This window comes from Sapajus apella, unplaced genomic scaffold (assembly GCF_009761245.1).
Source record: "Sapajus apella isolate SASKATOON/1434 unplaced genomic scaffold, GSC_monkey_1.0 scaffold2, whole genome shotgun sequence".
NCBI classification, from domain to species: Eukaryota; Metazoa; Chordata; class Mammalia; order Primates; family Cebidae; genus Sapajus; species Sapajus apella.
Window position 1 is genome coordinate 14,422,822 of NW_022436942.1, and position 26,420 is coordinate 14,449,241.

Sequence of the window (26,420 nt, forward strand, 5' to 3'; positions counted from 1 at the left end):
AAACGTACTCTGCCACTGTATAACAAAGCCCAGTTTCTACCAGTTTCCAGTAAGAATTTCCTCAGTTTCCTTTAAGTTCTCACTGACAGCTATCTCAAAGTCTAGTAATCCACTAACAGTTTAAGGCCTTTTAATCTTTCATTGACACTCTTAAAGTTCTGACAACTTCTATTCACTGTCAGCTCCATGTTTTCATATCAGCACCTATTTACAGGTACCAAGATCAGTACTAGTTATCTATTGCTGCATAGTAAATTATCCCAAAATTTACCAGCTTAACACAGCAAACATTATCTCACAATGTTTCTGAGGGTCAAGAATCTGGGAGCAGCTTAGCTGGGTTGACTTGGTGTAGAGTTTCTCGTGAGGTTGCTGTCAAGGTATAGCTGGGGTTTCAATCATCTGAAAGCTAAACTAGAACTAAAGGATCCACTTCCAAAGTCACTCACATGGTTGTTGCAGGCCTCCGTTCCTCTCTATTGGCCAGAGATCTCAGTTCCTCACCATGTGGGCCTCTCCATAGGCTGCCTGAGTGTCCTCGCCAAATGCAGTTGAATTCCCCGAGTGAGAAATGAGAAAGAGAGACAGCTAGAGTGCGTGTGCACCCAAGATGTAAGCCGCAGTGTTTTTTATAACCTAATCTTGAAAGTGATGTACCATGAGTACTGAGTATGCTATTGGCCACACAGACCAACCTCAGTACAACATGGAAGAGAGTGCCCAAGAACATGGATATGAGGAGTTGGGTTTCACTAGGGAACATGGTGGAGAGTATTATCTTAACTTACATGCTAACATTATTATGCAGTTTTATTCACATTTTCAACTCCATAAAAGTTATTATTAATGTTTTCAACAGTCCATCTTAAGATTTACTCACAACATTTACATTTTGTCTACATTTTTTCCTGCATCTCCAAGCTTTCATCTGGAATATTTTCCAACCATTCTTAAGATTATTTCGTATTGCCTTCAGTACAAATCTGCTGGTAACAAATTCAATTCGTTTTTATTTGAAAATGGCTTTTTTCACCTTCCTCCCTGAAGGATTATTTTCTTAGTCACAAAATCCTATATTGGTAGTTATTTTCTTTTAACTAGTAGGTGGTAGTTTCTTTTATAGTAGTTGGTATTTTAACTAGTAGTTGATAGTTTATTTTCTTTTAACTAGTAGTAATTGGTAATTATTTTCTTTTAACAAAGATAGTTCATTGCTTTTTGGCTTCCATGGTTTCTCTTGAGAAATCATTACTTTGCCTTATCCTTATTTTGAAGATACTTTTCCTCTGGCTATTGTTAGAAATATCTTTTTGCCTTTGCTTTTCAACATTTCTATTGGGTACAGTTTGTATTATTTCAGTTTGAGATTCATAGCATTTCTTTAGCATTCATAATCTAAAGCAGGACACCTTTCTCAGCTTGGGAAAATTCTCAGCTATTACCTCCTTAAGTAGTAGTTCTACCCATTTCTTCTTTCCTCTCCAAGATTCCAACTGTATGCATGCATGTTAAACTTATTTACTGCATTCCATTTATGCCTTAGCTTTTTTCTATATTTCCCATTATTTCGTCTAAGCTTTAGACTCTATATTTTCTACTGACAAATCATTTAGTCAAAAGTTTCTGTCTTCAGTTCTGTTTGGTCTAATATTATTCCAAAACATTAAATTTTCATAGTATTAGTTTTAGAATTCTATTTGCTTCTTAATAGTTTTACCTTACTTCTCAACTGTCTTACTTCTTTTATTCTTGAGCATAATAAGCTCAGTTTTCTAAAATCTAATAACTCAATTACCTGAATTTCTTATGGGTCTGTTTTTATTATCTACTGTTTCTCTTGGATTTTAATTCCATTCTATTTTCTGCTTATATCCCTGCTTTCTTTTCATCCATTCTTTGGTTGATGCTATAAATGAAGCATTTTAGAGATCTTTGAGGTACAGGAAGATGTTTAACTACATTATAGCTAGTGGAACCACCAATTCTAGATTCTTTAATGCAATCGGAGATGGGTAACATTCAAAGTTGGGCTTCAGACACTATAAGCTGGTCTATTTACTTCTTTGAGTTCCACCTGCATCAGTCATGTGGGGCACAGTGAAAATGCAAATGAAATTCCCAAATTTAAGTGTGAGTAACTAATTTTACTGCAGATTTAATGTTGTAGGAAATTGCATCTGTAAGAAGAACTCTGGCAATGTAATGTAGCACATGGACATTTGAAAACTATTTTATAGGTTGGATACATTTCATTCAATTTATTAAAAATAAGCATGTGGTCTCCTAAGAGATTTGTCAAATTTTTTTTCTAGTTGTGTAAAATTTTTTTATTGTATTTTACTTTATTAGACAGTGAGGTTCCAAGAACTCTCAATGAAGGCTATTTCAAAGAGAAACAGCAATGAAGTTGGCAGTTGATCCGTTTACCATACTGAAGACTGCTAGTGCTCAATGTGCTACATTTACAAGAAAAAAAGTGTATCATTAAGACTAAAGGGATACAGTTTAATACATTTAAAGACATATTGAACACAAATTTTCCTTTATCCTAGGAATGAAATAATTCTAGATAGCATCCTTTCATCAAAACACTCAATTCTCCCCCAACTATAGATAAAGCAACTAAATCATTCTATGGAACTATACAGAACTAAATCATTTTATAGAACTAGCATTCCTACAAGAGAGGAATTCCAATTTTGAAATGGCTGAAACTAAGGAACAAAACTAAACAAAAACAAACAAAACGTACATTCAAGATCTATTCATAAGATCCAAGGTTAGCTTCTAATATACCTAAAACCATAGATACACAAATACAAATTGTTAATATGGCAATTCTATAGCATCAACTTCAAATAAATTCAAATACAGTTTGGTCTACAAGAGGTTTTTTTACTCTTATGTTACCTAATCCAACTTTTTAATTGTTTCTATGGGAGGGGGGACCCAAACCAGATAAAAAATCATGCCAAGAGACTTTGGTACCTTCTCAGCTTCCCACCTTTCCCACAATCAATGATCAAATACATGTGGAAAGTCAGCTGATTTACCTTGAACATTTGGTATTCTTCTATAGTAACACCCTAACTTACCACTTTTTAGTTCCCTAAGATAAAGAAAAATTGGTTATTCTTAATGCTTCTAGGCTATAATTTTAAAATGGTAAAGGATATGAAAAAAAAATCTACATTTTCAAGTCTAAAAAATTTTTATGTTACAAAAAACATTTCTTCAACTTTTAGTTTCTTCATTCTTTTCTAATTGTTTTATCAAAACAAACAATGGAGCACAGAAAATGGGGTCAGGTTGCCTAAGTATGTATCCCAATATGACCTTCTAAAAGAAATTAACCCTAATTTTTTATCCTCATTTTCTGATCTGTAAAATGGGGATAATCCTACTTACCTTATAGAGTTTTCTCTCTACATATAGAGAATTAATCAATGACATACTTACAATAGTGGCTGGCATAAGTAAACCCTCTTAACATGTTACCTGCCATTATTATAACAGTGTATAGTAACTTTGCTAGCCTTTTTCTCTAAGATAAGTGACAAAACTTCACAATTCATTGAGTTAATAAAATATGAACTAATCAAGAAAAATATTTGTAGTAAGTTATTATTAAAATGTACCTTTCGTGCTATTGGCTCTTGACCTTCCATCAATGTATACCAGCTGACAAGTTTATTCCAGCCTTCAGTTGGCAACAGTATGTAATCCAATTCGTCAATAAGATGTTCCTTAAGTGACTGGGCATCACCATCTGCAAAAGGAAAAGTAAACTCAATACATAAAAAGAAACAATAGTGCCTAACTCTAAATACTTTGGTTGTACACATTACGAATTAAACTCATGAAGGCTAATTTAAGAATTTAAAACAAGTTTTAAGCTCTATAGTAATTCAGATACCTTATATAAGCGGTGTCTAATCTTTCGTCTTCCCTAGGCCATATCGGAAGAACTGTCTTGGGCCACACATAAAATACATAAATACTAACAGTAGCTGATGAGCTTAAACAAGAAATCGTAAAAAAAAAAAAGCCTCATGATGTTTTAGGAAAGTTTACAAATTGGTGTTTGTCTGCATTCAAAGCCATCCTGGGCCGCATGCATTCCATGGGCTGTGGGCTGGATAAGCTTGCCTTACAGATTTCAAAACCAACTATTCCTTTAAAACTTTTTGTTTGTACCATAAATCAAAAAGCAATATTTAAAAACATAATTCTTTTATTAGGTTCTTAAAAAAATACTATGGAGTAATTGTTAGTCAAGAGACTTGGCAAAAGAGTATTTCCCAAATATTTTGAGTAGCAGAGATCCCTCACATGGTAACAATGGTCATTCTAGCATCAGCCTCGGCAGGAAATTCAGAAGCAAATCAACAACCTTTTACAATGACACCAAGACACATGGGCTAGGAACCGTGATGAAAATAAAAAATGGACATCTTGTGAACCATTTCATTATTCCAGAAAGCCCATAATCCGGATTCCTCCAAGGTCCAAAATGGATGCAGTTGTTCAGATGTGGTTCTAATTCACAATCCACTTTCCAATTTCTAGTTAGACTAAAAAAATTTAGTATAAGACAGGCCAGAGATCTAGAAGAAATTTCTGGAACCATACCTATATCACAGTCCTAACCTGAGACTTGTTATCTGTCCTTCTGAATTTTTAAAATGCAGAAAGAGAAACAGAAGTAGCTCACTGAGCTATATCCAACTTTACGGAGATTTTTCTTGCTCTGAGTTAGTTTTAATTAACAGATACAGAAAGCAAAATTGTTCTTGGTAGCATTTCAATAATGAGAACATGCTATTCCTAACAGGATATAACAGTATAAATCAAGAAGCAGGAAAAAACCTGAGGGATTAAGAGAATGTTACATATTCTGTGTTTTGCAACTGCAGTCCACTTTGCATTTTCTAGAATTGTACATGAAAACAGTACCTGCTTTCTGTTACTACAGACAAATTGGCAATTTCTAGAGTCTTACATAAAAACAGTATGTCCTATTTTTTGTTTGGCTTCATTCATGCCATGTAAATACTTTAAGATCTATCCATGTTTTTACATACCAATAGTTAATTTCTTTTAACTGCTGAGTGGGATTTCATTATATGGACATATACCTTATTTATCCATTCAGTTGTTGATGGGCATTTGCGTTGTTCACAATTTTTTCTATTACAAATAACACTGTATGACCATTTGTATACAACTGGTCATATAGATAAATGCTTTCATTTATTTTGGGTAAATACCAAGGATTGGAATGACTGGGTTCTATAATAAATGTATGTCTAACTTTTTAAGAAACTGTCAGACTGTTTTCTGAAGTGATTTTACTATACGACATTGACAGAAACACTGTATGATCGTTCTACTTCCTCTACATTCTTGCCACACTTGGTATGGGTCAGTGTTCTCATTGCGGTTTTAATCTCATTTCTCTAATATGAATTATGTTGGGCATTTCTGCACGTGCTTTTTGAAACCTACATCTTCTTTTGTGTTCAAACCTTTTGCCTACTTTTTCCATTGGGCTTTATGTTTTCTTCAAAGTGATTTTTATAAACTATATATCCTATATACAAGCCTTTTATCAGCTACATGATTGTAAACATTTCTCTCACACTGTGGCTTCTCTTTTCTTTCACTTGAGAGTGTCGTTTAAAGAAGCTTTTATTACTGATGAGACACAATTTATCACATTTTTTCTTTTATCAACCTTGCTTTTGAATCATATCCAAGAAAATTTTGTCTAATATAATATCACAAAGATTTTTTCCAAAAAGTTTTAGTTTTTACATTTAGGTCTATAATACATTTTGGATTAATATTGTATAAAGTGCCATGTATGGATCAAAGTTCAGTTTTTTGCAAACAGATATCCAAATGCTCAAGCAGCATTTGTTTAAAATACTATCTTTTGCTAGTGAATTCCTCTTTTACATTTTTCTAAACTTAAATGACTATATATGTGTAGATCTATTTCTGCATTCTCTAATCTGATCAATTGATGTATCTGTCTTTATGTCAATATCCAACTGTATTTATTATTACAGCTTTAAAATAAGGACTGAAATCAAATAGTGTTAAGTTCTATTACTTTATTTTAAAATTCAAAGTTGTTTTGGCCATTCTGTCATTTGAATTTCCACATGAATTTTTGATTCAGCTTGTCCATTTTCATTAAAAAGCCTACAGGACAACTCAATATCCACATGCCAAAAGATGAAGTTAGAATATTACCTCACACCATATACAAAATTAACTTAAAGTAGACCAATGGTGTGAATGTAATAGCCCAAACTATAAAACTCTTAGAAGAAAATGTAAGTATAAATCTGTGCAACCCTGGTTTCAGCAATGCTTTCTGACACCAAAAGCACAAGCAACAAAGAAAAAAAATGGTAAATTGGGCTTAAAAAGGTCACCATCAAGAAAATAAAAAGTTCATAGAATAAGAGAAAATTTTTGCCATTCACACATCTGATAAGGATCTAGTATCCTAAATAAATAACAAACTGAAAATACAACAACAAAAAAAGACAAACAACTCCACTTAAAAATGGGCATAGATATTTCACCAAAGATATATAACAAGGACAAAAAAAGATACTTATCATTAATCACTAGAGAAATGCAAGTCAAAAATCACAATGAGATACCACCACTTCACACCCAAGAGGGCGGCTATAATAAAAAGGACAAACAATAACAAGTGTGGGCTATAATGTGGAGCAGTGAATCCTCATACACTGCCAGCAACAATGTAAAATGATGCAACAACTTTGGAAAAACAGTCTTATAGTTCCTAAAATAGTTAAACAATGAAGTTTAAAAAGACCCAACAATTTCATGTCTAGGTATCTACCCATGAGAAAGGAAAATATACATCTACCCAGAAACTTGTATGTGAATGTTCATAGCAACAATATTCTTAATAGCCAAAAAGAGAAAACAACTCAAATGTCTATCAACTGATGAGTGCATAGAGTAAATGTGCTATCTGTTCAGTATAAATCATTCATCCATAAAAAGGAATCAAGTACTGATTCATGCAACAACATGAATGAAACATGAAAAAAGAAAAAGAAAAAGAAGACAAATATAAAAGAACACATATTGGGCTGGGCTCAGTGGCTCACACTTATAGTCCCAGTACTTTGGGAGGCCAAAGTGGGTGGATCGTCTGAGGTCAGGAATTCGAGATCAGCCTGGCCAACATGGTGGAACCTCATCTCTACTAAAAATACAAAAATTAGCCAGTTGTGGTGGCACATGCCTGTAAACCCAGCTACTTGGGAGACTGAGGTAGGAGACTTGCTTGAACCTGGGATGTGGAAGCTGCAGTGAGCTGGGATTGCGCCACTGCACTCCAGCCTGGGTGACAGAGGATACATCTCAAAAAAAAAAAAAAAAAAAAAGCACACACACTTTATGATTCCATTTATATGAAATGTCTAGAATAAGCAAATTCATACAGACGAAGGAGATTAGTAGTTGTCTAGGGCTGGGGTGGCAGCAGAGAAGGGATAGGGTGTGATTCCTAATGGGTAAAAGAAATGTTTTATAAAATTCAATTAGGCCAAGATGATTAACAATGTTGTTCAATTCTTCAGGCTTCATGAATGTAGGTATCTATTGCCCTTCCCAGTTTTAGGAACTTTCAGCCATTATTGCATTATTTCTTTTTTTGTTTTTAAGACAGGGTCTTATTCTGTCATTCATGCTGGAGTAGAGTGGTGCTATCTCAGCTCACTGCAACCTTCATCTCCTGGGCTGAAGCAATCTTCCCACCTCAGCCTCCCGTGCAGCTGGGACTACAGGCACATGCCACGACGTACAGATTATTATTATCACTACTGTTTTGGAGACAAAGTCTTGCTCTGTCACCAGGTTGGAGTACAGTGGCATGATCTCTGCTCACTGCAACCTCTGCCTCCTGGGTTCGTGATTCTCCTGCCTCAGCTTCCCGAGTAGCTGAGACTACAGGCACGCGTCACCATACCCAGCCAATTTTTTCTATTTTTAGGAGAGATGGGGTTTTACCATGTTAGCCAGGATGGTCTTGATCTCTTGACCTCATGATTCACCCACCTCAGCCTCCCAAAGTGTTGGGATTACAGGCATGAGCCACCGCGCCTGGCCGGATTTTTAAAAAAAATTCTTGTAGAGACAGGGTTTTGCATGTTGCCCAGGCTAGTCTCAAACTCCTGTGTTTAAGTGATCCACCCACCTTGGCCTCCCACAGTGCTGGGGTTATAAGCGTGAGCCACTATGCCTGGCCCGAGCCATTATGTCATTAAATATGCTTTCTGCCTTCTCACTTTCCTCCTTTTGGAAATCTTACATGCACAAATTGGTTCATTTGATTGTGTCCCATAAGCTACTTAGACTTACTTTACTTTTCATTATTTTTATTCTTCTTATTGGATAATTTCAAATGATCAGTCTTCAAGTTTGCCAATTCATCTATTTGATCAAGTTTGTTGCTGAAGACCTCTAGCGAATTTTTCAGTTATTGTATTCCAAAATTTGTTTGGTTCTTCTTAATTTTTAGCTCCTGGTTGATATTTTCATTTTTCTGGTTTTGTTAAGTTGTCTATGTTTTCTTGCAACTCAGTGAGCTTTATAAGACAATTATTTTGAATTCTCTGTTGGGCAATTCGTCTCCATTTCTATAGAATCAGTTTCTGGAGATTTTGTTTCTTTCTGTCATGTTTCTCTGATTTTTTGAGTTCTTGTAGCTTTGCATGGTGTTCCTGCAACTGAAGAAATAGCCACCTCTCCAGTCTTTATAAACTGGCTTTGAAAGGCAAATAGCTTTACTTCCACCCATTAGCCTGGCTGGAGATTCTAAGAACATCTCAAACTTTTTCTGTGGATATGTCTTTTCTGTACTTGTGCATGCAGATTCCTAATTAGAAGGCTTTATTGATTTTTTTTTTTTTTCCAGAAGCCCATAATCTCTTCCTCCTTCTGGTATTTTACTACGTCATACCACAGATCAGAACATTAAGAGGCCCATCCCACTTGTCTCCCTCTTCCTTGAGTTCTCTGCCTTCTCAAATCTTGTAGAGCTGAGTGCAGGAAGCCTCTTGCCCTTTTTCCTTTGTTCCTAGCTGCCCCCACCAAACTATGCCAGTTCCATTAGCACAATGAGTAAGGTAAGACAGAAATCAGCCCTTCAAGCAGTACCCTGAAAGACTGGAACATTGGAGGTACACTCCACTCCTTTTCCCCTTTCCTTGGAGACAAGTCTTAGGTTCTATGCCTTCTCCCAATATTACAGGGCTGTGGCAGTTGAAACAAGCCACCTATTCGTTTTCTTTTGTTCTTAACTTCCCCCAGTTATTTGAACTATGTGAGCTTTCTGGTACAGTAAGGCAAGACAGAAACTGGTCCCTCAGGCAGCACACTGAAAGGCATGAATAGTTTAGAATGCCCCCACTCCTCTCCTTCTTTCCTGGGAGAGAAGCCTCAGATTCTTAGCCTTCTCTCAATCTCTCTGAGCTTTCCAGCTGCAGCAACCACCTACCCTATCCCTTTGTTAACTGCCCCCAGGTATCAGAACTACGCTGGCTGCATCAGCACTCTGTGTAAAGTGATAATTTTTTTTTTTTAACTGGCCTGTTGGGTAGCACACTGAAGGGCTGGAAAGTAAAACACATGCTCTCTCTCTTTCTGTCCTGATCCGAGACAATCTCTCCTGAGACTAACCTAAGTCTGCTTGGAGAAGGGGCTGATGTGGGCAAAATAAAATTGTTCTTACCCATTTCAACGTTGTTTTCAGTTTTGTGCTCATTTGGAACACTGCAAATTCTTAACAGAATTTCTTGGGTTTCTCATAAAGATAATCTGGTCCATTGTTAATTCAGTGTTTCTGTTGGGGGTTGGGGGCTGGGACTTTTTACTCTGCCATCTTGCTGACATCACTTTTCTTCACATATTTTTAAGTTAGGCCATTAGGTAGGTATATATTTAAGCTTACTATATTCTCTTGATGAACTATCCCATCCCTTAGTCATTATAAAGTGACTGTCTATCCCTGATAATGTTCTTTATTTTGAAACTTAATGTCTCTGGCTTTTTAAAAAAGTGTTAGCATGTGTATTCGTTTTCCACTGTTGTAAAATAAATTACCATAGTGGCTTAAACATCACTGATTTATTAGTTCACAGTTATGCAGGTCAGTAGTTCAGGAGGGCTCAAATGGATTTGTGCTTAGGATTTTACAAGCTGAAGTCAAGATATCAGCCCTGCTGGGCTCTTATCTGAAGGTCTGAGGAAGAATCCGCTTACAAGCCCATTCAGGTTGTTGGCAGAATTCAGTTACTCATGGTTGTGAGTCTGAGGTTCCTGTTTCCTTGCTGGCTGTCAGCCTGAGGCCTCTCTCTGTTCCTAGAGGCTGCCTGCTTTGCATCTCAATGATTCCTTCCAACTTCAAACCAGCAATGATATGTTTGGTGACTCTCTTCCAGGCTTGAATCTGAATTATTTTGCCACTAGCCAGAGAAAATGCTCTGCTTCTGAAGGGTACATTTCATTAGATTAAATTCACCCAGATAGTCTCCTTTTGCCACACAGCATAATCATAGGGGTGATAGCTTCATCCTATTTACAAGTTTCACCAACACTCAAAGGGAAGAGTACCTTATAAGGGTGAGGATCACTGGGGGTTAGTCTTGCTTACCACAACCTGGTGTTATCTTTTTCCATGTCTTAAATTTATCTGTGTCTTTATGCTTAAAGAAGTTTCTTATAGACAGTTGATAGTGAGTCTTAACTTTTTAATCTAATCTCATGGTCACAACATTTAGTTGAGGTGTTTACATTTAATGTGATTATTCATAGAGCTGGGTTTTAATCTAGCAACTTTTAATTTTGTAGTTGTCTCACCTGTTCTTTATTAATTTTTTCCATGTCTTGTGGGGGAGATTTGCTTTTAAGATTGACATTGCTTATGACTATTGGTCATATTTTCCTGCTTCTTTACATACCAGGTAATATTTGGTCAGATCCAAGACGTTACACATTTTATGTTTTTGTATGCTGGATATTTTTATATTCTTACAGATATTCAAGTTTTATTTTCAAATGGAGTCAAGTAACTTGGAAACAGTTTGATGCTTTCAGGTTAGTAGAGCAGGAAAATTAATTTCACCCTATTACATAAGCAAAACTGTTCTCAGTAGTCTACTTTGTAAATTATGTGGTTTTCTACTCTGGCTACTGAGAACACCAATGATTCCCAATCCTGTATTAGCCCCAATGATTGTTACTTCTTTTCAGTGGTTCTTTGTCTGGCTTTGGGCAGTTTTCTCACATGCAAAGTGCTGATTAATAACTGAAGACTTAAGAGCAACCCTATGGAGGGTCTAGGTTGCGCGCGCGCGCTCTCTCTCTCTCTCTCTCTCTCTCTCAGTTGCTCACTATCTTCTGGTACTTCCCAGGACTCTTGGTTTCCCTGGACTTCAAACTCCCATTTTCTCAGCTAAGAAAGACCGCAAGGGTCTGCACAGGTTTTATCATCCCATGCTGTGTCTTGGAAACTCTTCCAATGCAGTAAACTGAAAACAGTTGGAGGGCTTACCTATTTTGTTTCTCATCTCTCAGCGATCAGTTTTCTGTTGCCTGATATCCAGTGTTTTGACAACCACTGTTAGAAACGGAAGTTGTGGTACTTATGTTTTGTTCCCTTTAAGCATAATAAGAGGTATACAGAAGGACTGGCAAGTAGTGAGGGTTGCAGAAAGCTAATGTAAAACTTTAAGAATGTAAGGATATGTGATTGTTCCTCAAATTTAAAAAAATGCCATGTCCAATATGTGACATAGCATTTCTCAAAATAATCAGTCTTTAATAATTATTTAATAACAAATAATCGGTCTTATTTATTAATAAATAATCATTAATGATTACTGAATAATGAAATATTTAAATGAAGAAGTAACATTCTTCATTTAAGGGTTTAAACAATAAAGCCTTATTATATCATAAATGAAAAACAAAACTTGTCATTATACAGCATAAGAAAATTTTTAATGACTAATTAGAATAATAAGTTCATTAGGTCAAATCTGTAATGCAAAGATATTTCTACTCTATCAACTTATTTACACTAACATTTCCCATATTCAACCCACTGACATTTACATAATGAAATTTAACACATTTACAACTCGACTGAAGGAAGAAAATAATGACCTTTGAGAAGTCCAGAGTTATCAATGGGTCCAGGATACACATTTTGATCTCCCATCTGGTATTTGTCCCAACTGTCAAAGCCAACATATTTTTTCCACTGTTTGAACCAGCGACTATCGACTAGGTACCTAGAAAATAAAAGAAATTGGTTAAGGAAAATACCTAAAAATACAGGAACAGAAGAGTCATCTATTTTTGATATTTTCTTTTATATTAAAAGACGTATCTACTTCAAAAAATTATTGAAAGTAACTGTACACCACTTAGTATTAGAAAGACAATATTTGTATAAAGTATTATTTCTACTGTTCTATAAATATATTCTTGATGACAAATATTGACATAAAAATACAAATAAACATATTCAAGAAAATGCTTCTCAATTGAATAAAAATGCAAATAACCATAAGAATCTGTCAAAATAAATTTAAATATGCAATGTGGTAAACAGAAAAAATGGTTCTTTTGCAAGAAACTTGCAAATAGTTTTATATACTTTATTGTGTGTTTTTGGAAGTAAAGTTATTACGGGTTGCAAGGTTAATTATAATAATCATAATCAAAGAGAGAGGTTCAAGATGGCCGACTAGAGACATCAGGTTCCAGTTCTCTTCAGAAAAAAGAACCAAAATTAAGACCGGGCGATGGCTCACCCCTGTAATTCCAGGGCTTTGGGAGGCTGAGGAGACAGGTGGATCACTTGAGGTCAGGAGTTTGAGACCAGCCTGGCCAACATGATGAAAGCCTGTCCCTACTGAAAATAAAAATATTAGCCAGGCATGGTAGCAGGCATCTGTAATCCCAGCTACTCAAGAGTCTGAGGCAAGAGAATTGCTTGAACCCAGGAGGCAAAGGTTGCAGTGAGCCGAAACTGTGCCACTGCACTCCAGCCTGGGCGACAGAATGAGACTTGGTCTCAAAAAAGAAAAAAGAACCAATATTACAAACACATAATCACAGCTCTAACAGAATATCAAAGAGAGAATGCCAGTACACAAAATCACAGGAAAAAATTCAGACACAGGATCCTTCATTCCTGTGGCAGACTGGTAGTATGCAATCTATGGGAGGGCCCTTCTGCTCTCACAAACTGAGACAGTGGTAAGGGTAGGGATTTCTTGAGGGTGTTACACCAAACTACAAGCTCATGCTGGGTTGCTCAACTTCTTACCACATCCCCAGACTTGAGTGCCTGTGGCAAGGCATCAATGTCAGCGCACATCTGTCAGGGGACTGTATCTTGCTCAGGGAACTTCATGCCTTTTGTGCTTTGACATCCTGGAAGCTCTTGCTGACATTCCCCAGCACCAACTCAGTGGGCAGCAGTGGCACAGTGCTAGTTAGACCCAGGGGTGCTGCAGGGTTCCCAATAATCTATCCCTCCAAGAGTACTACTTTTAAGGGAAGGCAAAGTGCAGTGCACCAAAGGGATAGCCCCTGGGACAGAGGAAACTAAAGCATGCATTTTCTAGAGCCCAAGAGCTCCTTGCTTGGGGCTGCAAGTGAATGCCTGCTCCTGGCAGAGACAGAGAAACAAACTCTGCTCAACACTGCAAGTGAGGAGTAAGGTCTCGTACCACTGGCTCTACAGGAGGATGTGAGTGTGCTCACATGCCAAGTACACCACGATCACACCTGACATTTGAGAAAGCCACCAAAGCTATCTAAAACCAAGAAATTCATAGAGTCTTTGCCACTAAAAGAACTCAGAAGCAAAGCCAAATGACCCTATTCAACGTATATTATAGTCACATCCTCAAGGGAAAACAGTCTAGTCCAAACAAAAGTGAACTGAAACATCAGAAATGAATATCTCCAGATGAGAAAGAACCAATGTCATAATTGTAGAAGTATGAAAAAACCGGTTGTTACAATACCCTCAGAGGATCACACTCTCTAGCAATAAATCCTAACCAAAATTACTGAACTCCTAAGTAATTCAAAATATTGATTTTAAGGAAGCTCAATGAGATTCAAGGAAAATCTGAAAACCAATACAAAGAAACAGAAAATCAATTCAGGATATAAATGATAAATTTACCAAAGAAAGATATTTTAAAAATCTTTTGAAAATAAAAAATTCACTGAAGGATTTACAAAATACTGATGAAAGCTTCAACAATAAACTAGATCAAGGAGAAGAAAGAATCTCAGAACATAAAGACAGGTCATTTGAAGAAACAAAAAAGTATTTTAAAGATGAACAAAGCCTCTGGGGAGTAAAATATTACATTAAAACGTCTGGACCTAGGGATTGTAGGTATTCCTGAGAAAGAAAAGAAAGCAAAAAGTTTGGAAAACCAACTTATCTAGTCCAGCAAGAGATCTAGACATCTAGAATAAGAGGCCCAATGAAACCTAGAAAAATACATTGCAGAAAAACCTCACCATGACATAGAGTCATCAGACTGTCTGAGGTCAACAAGAAGGAATAAATCTTAGGATCAGCAAGAGAAAAAAAGCATCTAGTCACCTACAAAGGAAACTATATCAGACTAACAGCAGACTTCCTGGCAGATGACTTACAAGTCAGAAGAGATTGGGATTCTATTTTCAAAATAGGCTTAAAGTAAAAAAAGAAAACTGGCAACCTGAAAATTTGTACCCTGCTAGAAAAAGCTTCAGGAATAAGAAAGATATAAAGTCTTTCCTAGAAAACAATCATTGAGGGCATCTGTCAACACTAGACTGGCTCTACAAAAATGATCAAGGGAGGTATAAACATGGAAATGAAGGGTCAATACTTGTCATCATAAAAACGTAAGGAAGTAAACAATTCACAGGTCTTGTAAAATAATTACACCAATGAAACTACAAAGCAATGCGATAACAATTAACATTATTACAGAAATAAAACCTCGCATGTCAGTATTTACTGTAAACATAAATGGGTTACATGCTCCACTTAAAAGGTATAGATTGGCAGGATGAATTTAGAAAACAAGATCCAACTATATGCTGCTTACAATAAACTCACAATAATGGTAAAGAAACTTACAGACTGAAGAAAGGGGTGCAAAAAGATAATCCATGCAAATGGAAACAAAAACCAAGTAGGGGTAGCTATACTTAGATAAAGCTGACTTTGAACAAAAAACAGTAAAAAAAAATAAAAAATAAAAAAAAAAACAAGGTCATTATATAATGATAAAGGGATCAATTCAATAGAAAGATAAAACAATCCTAAATATATACAGCTAGTGCTCAACTTACAACCACGATTGGGACCGGCAGACTGGCCGTAACACTATCTGGTTACAGCCAGATCTTGGTCGTAAGTTGAGTAGGCTATATGTACAGTTGAAATGGTGCACGCAGAGATGGTAGTGCTGCCGGAAGCTGGTCCGCACTGTCGTACGCCCAGGTGGGCAACGTTTGCACTGCCAGACGCGGAGCAGTCGTGGCTAGCGATTGTGGTTGTAAAGTCGAATGGTCGTAAGTTGCATAGGTCGTAAGTCGATCAATACCTGTATGCATCCAACAGCAGAGGACCCAAACCCAAATTCATAAAACAAGTATTACTAGACCTAAGAAAATATATAAACAGCAATACAATAATAGTGGGTGACTTTAATATTCCACTGACAGCACTAGACAGATTATCAGGACACAAAACCAACAAAGAAACATCAGAATTAAATTGCATTCTAAACTAAATGTATTTGGCAGACATTTGAAGAATGTTCTACTCTAGCAGAATATACATTCTTTTCATCAGGCATGAAACATTCTCCAAAATAGAATATAGTATGCCACAAAAACAAGTCTCAAAATTTTTTTAAAAAAATTGAAATCATATCAATTATCTTCTTAAACCACAGTGAAATAAAACTCAAAATAAATCCTAAGGGGGAATTATTGAAGCTATACAAATACATGGAAATTCAATAACATGTTACTGAACAATCTTTGGGTCAACAACACAATTAAGATGGAACTTTAAAAAAATGTTTAAATGAATGAAAAAGAAGATACAACATACCAAACCTCTGGGATACAGCAAAAGCAGTGCTAAGTGGAAAGTTTATAGTGTTGTCTATATATTTAAAAAAAAAAATCACACATTAACCACCTAATGTCACACCCAATGAATCAGAAAAACAAGAACCAAATCCAAATCCAAAGCTGACAGAAGATAAGACATAAAGATCAGAGGAAAAGTAAGTGACACTGAGACCAAAAATGTAATACAAAAGATCAATGAAGTGAAAAGTTAGTTATTTGAAAAGAGAAACAAAACTGACAGACTGCTAGCTAGACTAACCAAGAAGAAGGAAGATTCAAATAAACACAATCAGAAATGAAAAAGAAGATACTATAATTGATACTGCAGAAATATAAAAGTTATCGGAGACTACTATGAGCATCTCTACATGCACAAACTAGAAAACCTAGAGGAAGTGGGTAAACTCCTAGAAACATACAACCTCCCAAGATTGTACTGAACCAGAAAGAACTGGAAACCCTAAACAGACCAATAATGAGTACTAAGACTAAATCAGTAAGATGAAAATCTCCCAACAACAACAACAACAACAACAACAACAACAACAACAAGCTCAGGACAGGACAGATTCAGAGCTGAACACTATGACATATACAAAAAAGAACTTGTACCAATCCCACTGAAACTGTTCCAAAATAGTGGAAGGAATCTTCCCTTTCTAATTCTACAAGGCCGGTGTCACCCTGATACCAAAGCCAAACAAGGACTCAACAAATATAACAATAGACCAGTATCTCCTGATGAATATAGATGCAAAATTCCTCAACCAAATATTAGCAAATTGAATACAACAGCACATCAAAAAGATAACACGCCATGATCAAGTGGGTTTTATTCCAGGCATGCAAGGAAAGTTCAACATATGCAAATCAATAAATGCAATTCACTACCGGAACAAAATTAAAAACAAAACCATATAATACTCTCAATAGACTCAAAAACAGCATCTGGTAAAATTTAACATCTCATGATAAAAACCTGCAACAAACTAGGCACAGAAGGAACACATCTCAACATAATAAAAGCCACATACAACAAATATCATACAAATGGAGAAAACGTGAAAGCATTCCTGCTAAAAATGGGAACAAGACAAAAAGGTCCACTTACACACTCTGATTCAATATAGTACTGAAAGTCACAGCCAGAAAAGAAGCAAGAGAAATCAGCTATCCAAGTTGGAAAAGAGGATGTCAAGTTATCTCTGTTATCTCTTATACCTAAAAAACCCTAAAGATTCCATGAAAAGACTTCTTAGAGAAATGAACTCAGTAAAGTTTCAGCATACAAAATCAACTTACAAAAACCAGAAGCAATATTATACACTAGTAACAATCAAGCTGCGAACTAAATCAAAGTCAGTCATTTACCAAAGTTACACACACACACACACACACACACACACATACACACACACACACACCAAAGAATACCTCCTTTCATCTTATCAAGGAGGTGAAAGACCTCTATAAGGAAAACTACAAAACACTGATGAAAGAAACTGTAGATGACACAAATAAGTGGAACATCCCACACTCATGGATCAGAAGAATTGATAATGTTAAAATAACCCATACTCACCCTGCCCAAAGCAATCTACAGATTCAATGCAATTTCTATAAAATACCAACATCATGTTTCACTGAATTAGAAAGAAGAATTCTAAAATTCCTATGAAATAAAAAAAGAATCTCAATAAATAGAGCAATCCTACGGAAAAAGAACAAAGCTGGAGGCATCACATTACCCAACTTCAAATTACAATGCATGGTTATAGTAACCAAAGCAACATGGTACTGGTATAAAAACAGACAGATAAATCAATGGAACAGAAGAGACAGCCCACAAATAAAGCCACATACCTATAGCCAACTGTTTTACAATGAGGCTGACAAAAACATTAACTAGGAAAGGAGACTCTATTCAATAAACGGTGCTGGGAAAACTGGATTGCCATATGCAGAATGAAAATGGACCCCATCTCTCACTATATAAAATATTTAACTCAAGGTAGAAAAACAAACAAACAAAAAAATTAACTCATGGTGTATTCAAGATCTTGAAACTTCTATAAAAGTCCTAAAAAAAACCCTAGGAAAAACTCTGTACACTGGCCTATGTGAAGAATTTATGACTAACATCTCAAAAACAAATGCAACAAAAAACAAAGATAGACAAAAGTGACTTAGTTTAACTGAGAAACTTCTGTACAGCAAAAGAAATAACTGACAGAGTGAACAGACAACCTAACAATTGGGAGAAAACATCTGCAACCTATGTATTCAACAAAGGACTGATATTCAGAATTTACAAGGAACTCAAACCTTTCAATGACAAGAGCAACAAAAAGTTTTATTCAAAAGTGGGCAAAGAACACAGATTTTAAAAATTTATTTTTAAATTCATGTTTTAAAGTATTTTAAATTTTATTTTAAATTTTAGATTCAGGGGATACATATAGAGGTTTGTTACATGGGTATATTGCATGATGTTGAGGTTTTGGTTTCTGATGATCCCGTTGCCCAGTAGCAAATACAGTACTCGACAGGTTGTTTCTCAACTCCTACTCCCCTATCTCCCTCTTTTCTTTTGGAATCCCCAGCGTATATTGCTCCCAATCTTGTGTTCGTGCATACTCAATGTTTAGCTCCTATTTATAAATGAAAAGACACAGTATTTGGTTTTCTGTATCTGTGTTAATCTGCTTAGAATAATGGCCTCCAGTTGCATCCATGTTGCTGTAAAGGATACAATTTTGTTCTTTTTCATAGCTGCACAGTATTACATGGTGTATATGTATCACATTTTCTTTATCCAATCCATCAATGATGGGCAACTAGGTTGATTCCATGTCTTTATTACTGTGAACAGTACTGTGATAAACATATGAGTGCAGGTGTCTTTTTGGTAGAATGATTTATTTTCTAGTAATGGGACTGCTGAGTGAATGGTACTTCTATTTTTAGTTCTTTGAGAAATCTCCAAACTGTTTTCCAAAGGGGCTGAACTAATTTGCATTCTCACGAATAACATATTAAGCATTCCCTTTTCTCTGCAATCTTGCTAAAATCTGTTATTTAACTTTTTAATAATAGCCATTCTGACTGGTGTGAGATCTTACCGTGGTTTTGATTTGTATTTCTCTGCTGATTAGTGATTTTGTACATTTTTTTCTATGTTTGCTGGCTGCCCGTATGTGTTCTTTGGAGGATTCTGTTCATGTCCTTTGTCCACTTTTTAATGGGGTTGTTTCTTTTCTTGTTGATTTAAGTTCCTAATAGAGTCCAGATATTAGTCTTTTGTTGTATGCATAGTTGAAAACCACAATGAAAAAGCATCTCACACCACTCAGAATGGCTATTATTAAAAAGTTAAAAGATAACAGATGTTGGCAAGGATGCAGAGGAAAGGAATGGTGGGAATGGAAATTAATACAACTTCTATGGAAAACAGTATGGAGATTTCTCAAAAAACTAAAAAGAGAACTACCATTGGATCTAGTAATCCCACTACTGGGTATATACCCAAAGAAATGAAATCATTCTATCAAAAAGACACCTGTACTTGCATGTTTATCACAGTATTATTCATAACAGCAAAGATATGGGAACAATCTGAGTGTCCATCAGCAGATGATTTTAGAATAAAGTCACACACACACATGGAATGCTACTCAGCCATAAAAAGGATGAAGCCATGTTTTTTTGCAGCAGCATGGATGGAAGTGGTGGCCATTACCTTATGGGAAATAATTCAGAAATACAAGATTAAATACTGCATGTTATCACTTGTAAGTGGGAGCTAAATCATGAATACACATGAACATAATATTCACCTATTTCTGGCTACCTAGAATTAGCTTCTCATCAGATGACCAATGACAGATAAAGTAAAAGTTCACTAGGATAGAAAGCATTTTAAAAATCATATATCTAAAACATTGTAAAAATTTATTCGGACTACAGTATACCCGCTATAAAATATTGCTTTGTCGCTGGTTCATAATTATTTTAAACTCTTTTTTAGAAAATTTCCCCCCGACATTTAAGCAGGTTCAATCACAAGCAGACTCAAAAGTAAAGATAAAATTAATGATTTAAAGCTCATGTGTGTAATACTCAGGTAACAAGGTTTTTTATAAGATTATCCATTCTAGCGTTTCTATGCTTACCATACCTAGCACTTTAAGAATTAAAACCCAGAGGGGATCCAAGACGGTTGAACAGGAACAGCTCCGGAGTGCAGTTCCCAGCAAGAACAACCCAGAGTGTGAAAGCCAACCGCATTTCCAAACAAATTTTCACTGCCCACAGATCAGGAGATTCCTGGGTTGAAAAGCGCCACAAGTTTTCAGCACGGCAGTTTCAGCCAGTGCTGGCTTGGCACAAAGAAACACAAATCTGGGCGGCCGACTCAACTAGCGCCTGGAACACCTAGGAAATAGAGCTACCCATGCAACTGAAAGGGAGGGGGCAGAAACAGGGAGCCAGGCGATCTGGCTCTGCGGGTACCACCCCCACAAAACAAGCAATCTGAAACGCTCTGGATCGAGAGTTTTGCAGCAAGCGCAGCTGGACATTGGACGGTCCAGTTCAGTGAGGGGAAGGGCGACCACCACTACCGAGGCAATCCCACACTACCAAGGCAGTTCACACAGAAGCTGGGCAGAGCCTGCAGCAGTTCAGCAATGCCTTTGCTGGCAGACCGTGACTAAACTACTCCATGCAGGGAAGCACGTCTATGAAAAAAAAGGAGCAGCATGACAGGAACTTATAAGTAAAGCTGACCTTCCTAAGACAGAGCACCTGGGAAAAGAGGTGGTTATGAGTTCTGCTGCAGAAGACTTAAAAGTACCTGCCCAGCAGCTCTGCATGGAACAACAGAGCTCCCAGCACAGCACCTGAGCTTCTATAAGGGACACACTGTCTCCTCAAGTAGCTCCCCAACCTCCGTACACCCAGAGACACCTCATAAAGGAGAGCTCAGGCGGACATCTGGCAGGTACCCTTCTGGGATGAAGATAACAGAAGAAACCGGCAGCAATCCTTACTGTTGTGCAGCCCCCACAGGTGATTCCCAGGCAAGCAGGGTATGGAGTGGACCTCCACCAGTCTTGCAGCAGAGGTGCCTGACTGTTAGAAGGAAAACTAAGAAACAAAGAAATAACTTCATCATCAACAAAAACGATGTCCACTCAGAGACTCCATCCAAAAGTCACCAACTACAAAGACCAAAGGTAGACAAAGCCACTAAGATGGGAAGAAACAAGCGCAAAAAGGATGAAAACACCAAAAACCAGAATGCCTCTCCTCCTCCAAAGGATCACAACTCCTCACCAGCTAGGGATCAAAGATAGATGGAAAATGAATCTGATGAATTGACAGAAAGAGGCTTCAGAAGGTGGGTAGCAACAAACTTCTCAGAGCTAAAAGAGTATGTGGTAACCCAATGCAAGTAAACTAAGAACCTAGAAAAAAAGGTTAGATGAGATGCTAACTAGAATAAACAGCTTAGAGAAGAATATAAACAACTCGATGAAGCTGAAAAACACAGCACGAGAACTTCGCAAAGCATACACAAGTTTCAATAGCCAAATTGACCAAGCAGAAGAAAGGATATCAGAGACTGAGGATCAACTCAATGAAATAAAACAAGAAGGTAAGAATAGAGAAAAAAGAGTGAAAAGAAATCAAAAAAGCCTCCAAGAAATATGGGATTATGTAAAAAGACCTAATCTATGTTTGATAGGTGTACCTGAATATGACGGAGAACATGAATCCAAGCTGGAAAACACTCTTCAGGATATTCTCCAGGAGAACTTCCCCAACCGAGCAAGCAAGGCCACCATTCAAATCTAGGAAATACAGATATTCTTCAAGAAGAGCAACCCCAAGACACATAATCATCAGATTCACCGGGGTTGAAATGAAGGAAAAAATGCTAAGGGCAGCCAGAGAGAAAGGACAGGTTACCCACAAAGGGAAGCCCATCAGACTCATAGTGGATCTCTCAGCAGAAACCCTACAAGCCAGAAGAGAGTGGGGGCCAATATTCAACATCCTTAAAGAAAAGAACTTTCAAACTAGAATTTCATATCCAGCCAAACTAAGCTTCATAAGTGAAGGAGAAAGAAAATCCTTATGGACAAGCAATTGCTGAGAGATTTCATCACCACCAGGCCTGCCTTACAAGAGCTCCTCAAAGCACTAAACAAGGAAACAACCAACCAGTACCAGCCACTCCAAAAACATACCAAATGGTAAGGACCATCGACACAATGAAAAATATGCGTCAACTAACGGGCAAAACATCCAGCTAGCAACAAAATGGCAGGATCAAATTCACACATAACAATATTAACCTTAAATGTAAATGATCTAAATGCCCCAATCAGAAGACACAGACTGGCAAATTGGAGAAAAAGTGTGCTTTTTTATCCCATCGGTGTGCTGTATTCAAGAAACCCATCTCATGTGCAAGGACACACAGAGGCTCAAAATAAAGGGATAGAGGAAGATTTATCAAAGAAATGTAGAGCAAAGAAAAGCAGGAGTTGCAATCTTAGTCTCTAATAAAATGGATTTTAAACCAACAAAGATCAAAAGAGACAAAGGGCATTATATAATGGCAAAAGGATCAATGCATCAAGAAGAGCTAACGATCCTAAATATATATGCACCCAATACAGGAGCACCCAGGTACATACAGCAAGATCTTAATGACCTACAAAGAGACTTAGGCTCCCACACAATAATAGTGGGAGACTTTAACACTCCACTGTCAATATCAGACAGATCAACCACACAGAAAATTAACAAGGATATCCACGACTTGAACTTAGAACTGGACCAAGCAGATCTAACAGACATCTAAAGAACTCTCCACCCCAAATCCACAGAATATACATTCTTCTCAGCACCGCATTGCACCTACTCTAAAATTGACCACATAATTGGAGGTAAATCACTCCACAGCAAATGCAGAAGAATGGTGCAAAACAGTGTCTCAGACCACAGGGCAATCAAATTAGAACTCAGAATTCAGAAACTAACTCAGAACCACACAACTTCATGGAAACTGAACAACTGGCTCTTGAATGTTGACTGGATAAACAATGAAATGAAGGCAGAAATAAAGATGTTCTTTGAAACCGATGAGAACGAAGACAAACGTACCAGAATCTCTGGGACACATTTAAAGCAGTGTCTAGAGAGAAACAGCAATAAATGCCTACATGAGAAGCAAGCAAAGATCTAAAATTGACACCCTATTGTCAAAACTGAAAGAGCTAGAGGAGCAAGATAAAAAAAACTCAAAAGCTAGCAGAAGACAAGAAATAACTAAGATCAAGTAGAACTGAAGGAGACAGAGACACAAAACACCCTTCAAAAAATCAATAAATCCAGGAGCTAGTTTCTTTTTTTTTTAAAAAAGATCAACAAAATAGACCGCAAGACAGATTAATAAAAAAAGAGAAGGGAGAAGAATCAAATAGATGCAATAAAAAACGATAAACGGGATATCACCACTGATTCCACAGAAATACAAACTACAATCAGAGATTGCTACAAACAATGCTATTCACATAAACCAGTAAATCTAGAAGAAATGGATAAATTCCTGGACACTTACACCCTCCCAAGCCTAAACCAGGAAGAAGTTCAAACCTTGAATAGACCAAAAACAAGGGCTGAAGTTGAGGCAGCAATGAATAGCCTACCAAACAAAAAAAGTCCAGGTACAGACAGATTCACAGCTAAATTCTAGCATACATACAAAGAGGAGCTGGTACCATTCCTTCTGAAACTATTCCAAACAATACCAAAAGAGGGAATCTTTCCCAAATCATTTTATGAGACCAACATCATCCTGACACCAAAACCCGGCAGAGACTCAACAAAGAAAGAACACTTCAGGCCAACATCCACGATGAACATAGATGCAAAACTCTTCAATTAAATACTGGCAAACCGATTGCAACAGCACATCAAAAAGCTTATCCAACACAATCAAGTAGGCTTCATTCCAGGGATGCAAGGCTGATTCAACATATGCAAATCTATAAACATAATCTACCACATAAGCAGAACCAAAGACAAAAACCACATGATTATCTCAATAGATGTAGAGAAGGCCTTCAACAAAATTCAACAGCCTTTATGCTAAAAACTCTCAATAAAATAGGTATCAAAGGAACATATCTCAAAATAATAAAAGCTATTTATGACAAACCTACAGCCAATATCATACTGAATGGGCAAAAACTGGAAACATTCCCTTTGAAATCCGGCTCTAGACAAGGATGCCCTCTGTCACCACTCCTGTTCAATATACTATTGGAAGTTCTAGCCAGAGCAATTAGGCAAGAAAAAAAAAAGGGTATTCAATTAGAAAAAGAGGAAGTCAGATTGTCTCTATTTGCAGGTGACATGATTGTATATTTAGAAGACCCTATCATTTCAGCCTAAAATATCCTTAAACTGATAAGCAACTTCAGCAAAGTCTCAGGATACAAAATTAATGTGCAGAAATCACAAGCATTTCTATACAGCAATAGCAGACTAGCAGAGAGCCAAATCATGAGCAAACTCCCATTCACAATTGCTACAAAGAGAATGAAATACCTAGGAATACAACTAACAAAGGATGTAAACGAATTCTTCAAGGAGAACTACAAACCACTGCTCAACGAAATAAGAGAGGACACAAACAGATGGAGAAACATTCCATGCTCACGATTAGGAAAAATCAATATTGTGAAAATGGCCACACTGCTCAAAGTAATTTATAGATTCAATGCTATCCCCATCAAGCTACCAATGACCTTCTTCACAGAACTGGAAAAAAAACCACCTTAAACTTCATAAGGAAGCAAAAGAGAGCCCACAGAGCCAAGACAATCCAAAGCAAAAAGAATAAAGCCAGAGGCATCACGCTACCTGACTTCAAACTATACTACAAGGCTACAGTAATCAAAACAGCATGGTACTGGTACCAAAACAGAGACATAGACCAATGGAACAGAACAGAGGCCCTGGAGGCAATGCCACACATCTACAATTATCTGACCTTTGACAAACCTGACAAAAACAAGCAATGGGGAAAGGATTCCCTGTTTAATAAATGGTGTTGGCAAAACTGGCTAGCACTATACAGAAAGCAGAAACTGGACCCCTTCCTGATGACTTACACTAAAATTAACTCCAGATGGATTAAAGACTTAAACATAAGACCTAACACCATAAAAACCCTAGAAGAAAACCAAGGCAAAACCATTCAGGACACAGGCATAGGCAAGGACTTCATGACTAAAACGCCAAAAGCCAAAATAGACAAATGGGACCTAATTAAACTCTAGAGATTCTGTACAGCAAAAGAAACAATCATTAGAGTGAACCAGCAATCAACAGAATGGGAAAAAAATTTTGTAATCTACCCATCTGACAAAGGGCTAATATCCAGAATATACAAAGAACTAAAACAGATTTACAAGAAAAAAACAAACAAACCCATCCAAAAGTGGGTGAAGGATATGAACAGACATTTTTCAGAATAAGACACATAAGAGGCCAACAAACATGAAAAAATATTCACCATTACTGGTCATTAGAGAAATGCAAATCAAAACCACAATGAGATACCATCTCACGCCAGTTAGACTGGCGATCATTAAAAAATCTGGAGACAGATGCTAGAGAAGATGTGGAGATACAGGAACACTTTCACATTGTTGGCGGCAGTGTAAACTAGTTCAACCATTGTGGAAGACAGTGTGGCGATTCCTCAAGGACCTGGAACTAGAAATTCCATTTGACCCAGTAATCCCATTACTGGGTATATACCTAAAGGATTATAAATTACTCTATTATAAAGACACATGCACACGTATATTCACTGTGGCACTGTTTACAATAGCAAATACCTGGAACCAACCCAAATGCCCACTTACAATAGACTGGACAAGGAAAATGTGGCACATATACACCATGGAATACTATGCAGCCATAAAAAATGATGAGTTTGTATCCTTTGTAAAGGCATGGATGACTCTGGAAACCATCATTCTCAGCAAACTGACACAGGAAGAGAAAATCAAACACTGTATGTTCTCACTCATAGATGGGTGTTGAACAATGATAACACATGGACACATGGAGGGGTGCATCACACACTGGGGTCTGTTGTGGGGGGG

The 26,420-nt window shown here is 36.9% G+C and overlaps 1 protein-coding gene across 6 annotated transcripts in view; it reads right to left on the reverse strand.

The window, feature by feature from the left end:
• Positions 1-26,420, reverse strand: part of USP15 (ubiquitin specific peptidase 15) — a 145,911-nt gene that overhangs the window by 96,575 nt on the left and 22,916 nt on the right. For 5 of the 6 annotated variants that reach the window (XR_004270618.1, XM_032284471.1, XM_032284477.1 and 2 more), the window contains exons 2-3: positions 12,223-12,350; positions 3,639-3,769 (exon numbers count right to left, since the gene is read on the reverse strand). Coding sequence is in view for 4 of the 6 variants with exons in the window: in XM_032284471.1 (XP_032140362.1) it covers positions 3,639-3,769; positions 12,223-12,350 (259 nt within the window). In the remaining 2 variants the exon portion in view is untranslated. The other variant, XM_032284484.1, reaches the window with a different exon arrangement.